The following is a 1,241-nucleotide window of genomic DNA, read 5'->3' as shown; positions in this document are numbered from 1 at the left end:
TGATGGCCCTGGTCAATCTTTTTCATAATTTCATCGACTAGATGTGTATAAGAGACAGATTTTTTATTTTAAATAATAATAATTTTTTTTTTTAATTTAAATATTAATTTTTTTTATGTGAATCCGGAATTAAAGAATTGCTGTAAAGTATCTGATTTACTAACCAAATTTAGAAAAAAAAAACTACGAAAAAACATGCATTTTTCGATCTTCTTACTTCAAATCTAGATCAGGGTAGATCATTTTTGAAAACAAAAAAATCAAAGTATAATGAAACCCACAGGAAACGAAAGATAAAATAACAAAACATTAAAAATAAATATGGGCGTTTTGTGATCGTGGCTGAATTTTTGAGCTTTAAAAATGTCTCATCTCGATTTCCGGCCAAACTACGAGTCTCGTTAATAATTGAAAAATTTGTGTTTCTAGTTAAAACTCATCTCAATGGCAAGTAAATGAATGAATATGAAAATGAACACAATTCCCATATAATTCAATTGGTCATACAGAGAACAATAACCAGCCACAACAGCGTGTGAAATATTAGAAAAAGTCGAAAACCGCAACAAACTCTAATTAAAAATGAAAATATATGTATTTTCAAATTGTTTTCAACACTCGTCAACTTACCACAAGCAACGGATGTGGAATTGTTATGAGCTCTTCACCGGTAAGGCCTTTTGAATCCTTTTCGTTGAAATAGAATGTGTTGCGCATATTGAACGAGATCGAATCTTCCAATGGATCATCGACCAAATCATACTTATCCTTCCATTCACTAACGTTATAAAGGTTGTAAAATTCATAAAGCATATATTTTATAAGCAGTTTTTCTTCAGTCGTGTATATTTTAATTTTTTCTTTCAAATGTGGTTTTACTAGACTCACTCGAAAACAAATGGTCCGATTTCTTGTAAATTGGGCTTTTCACCGTTCATCACCTCATCCGGATTGGTAATGTTGAAAACGTAAATATAGAAGTGTAGTGGGAATGGCGTCTGTGTCCAGAGATCGCGTATTTCGGTGCCGGGTTTAAGTGAAACTTGCTTTGTGGAAATTGAAAGGAAGTTCTTATAGTAGTTTTTATAGTAATAGGACATTATAGTAAAGTTTGTTTTTCATAGTAATAGAATTAATCAAAGTTATATTTTGTTGTAGTCCTTATTTTTTAATAAATTTTAAAATTTTTTAAATTTTTAATAATTTGTATATGTATATGTATATTATTTCAATGACACTTT

At 29.5% G+C, this 1,241-nt stretch overlaps 2 protein-coding genes across 4 annotated transcripts in view; one reads left to right on the top strand and one right to left on the bottom strand.

Moving 5' to 3' along the window:
- Positions 1-1,241, top strand: part of LOC108968640 (5'-AMP-activated protein kinase subunit gamma-1) — a 197,356-nt gene that overhangs the window by 48,007 nt on the left and 148,108 nt on the right. The window lies entirely within an intron of this gene.
- LOC108968643 (sensory neuron membrane protein 1) overlaps positions 1-1,241 on the bottom strand; it is a 5,231-nt gene that overhangs the window by 2,971 nt on the left and 1,019 nt on the right. The window contains exons 2-3 of the mRNA XM_018932778.1: positions 889-1,046; positions 631-778 (exon numbers count right to left, since the gene is read on the bottom strand). Coding sequence (XP_018788323.1) covers positions 631-778; positions 889-1,046 — 306 coding nt within the window. The remainder of the gene's footprint in view (positions 1-630; positions 779-888; positions 1,047-1,241) is intronic.

The sequence above is a fragment of the Bactrocera latifrons genome, unplaced genomic scaffold (assembly GCF_001853355.1).
Source record: "Bactrocera latifrons isolate USDA-ARS-PBARC rearing strain unplaced genomic scaffold, ASM185335v1 scaffold_223, whole genome shotgun sequence".
NCBI classification, from domain to species: Eukaryota; Metazoa; Arthropoda; class Insecta; order Diptera; family Tephritidae; genus Bactrocera; species Bactrocera latifrons.
Note: the sequence above shows the minus strand (reverse complement) of the source record. Positions and strands in the feature narration are given on the sequence as shown.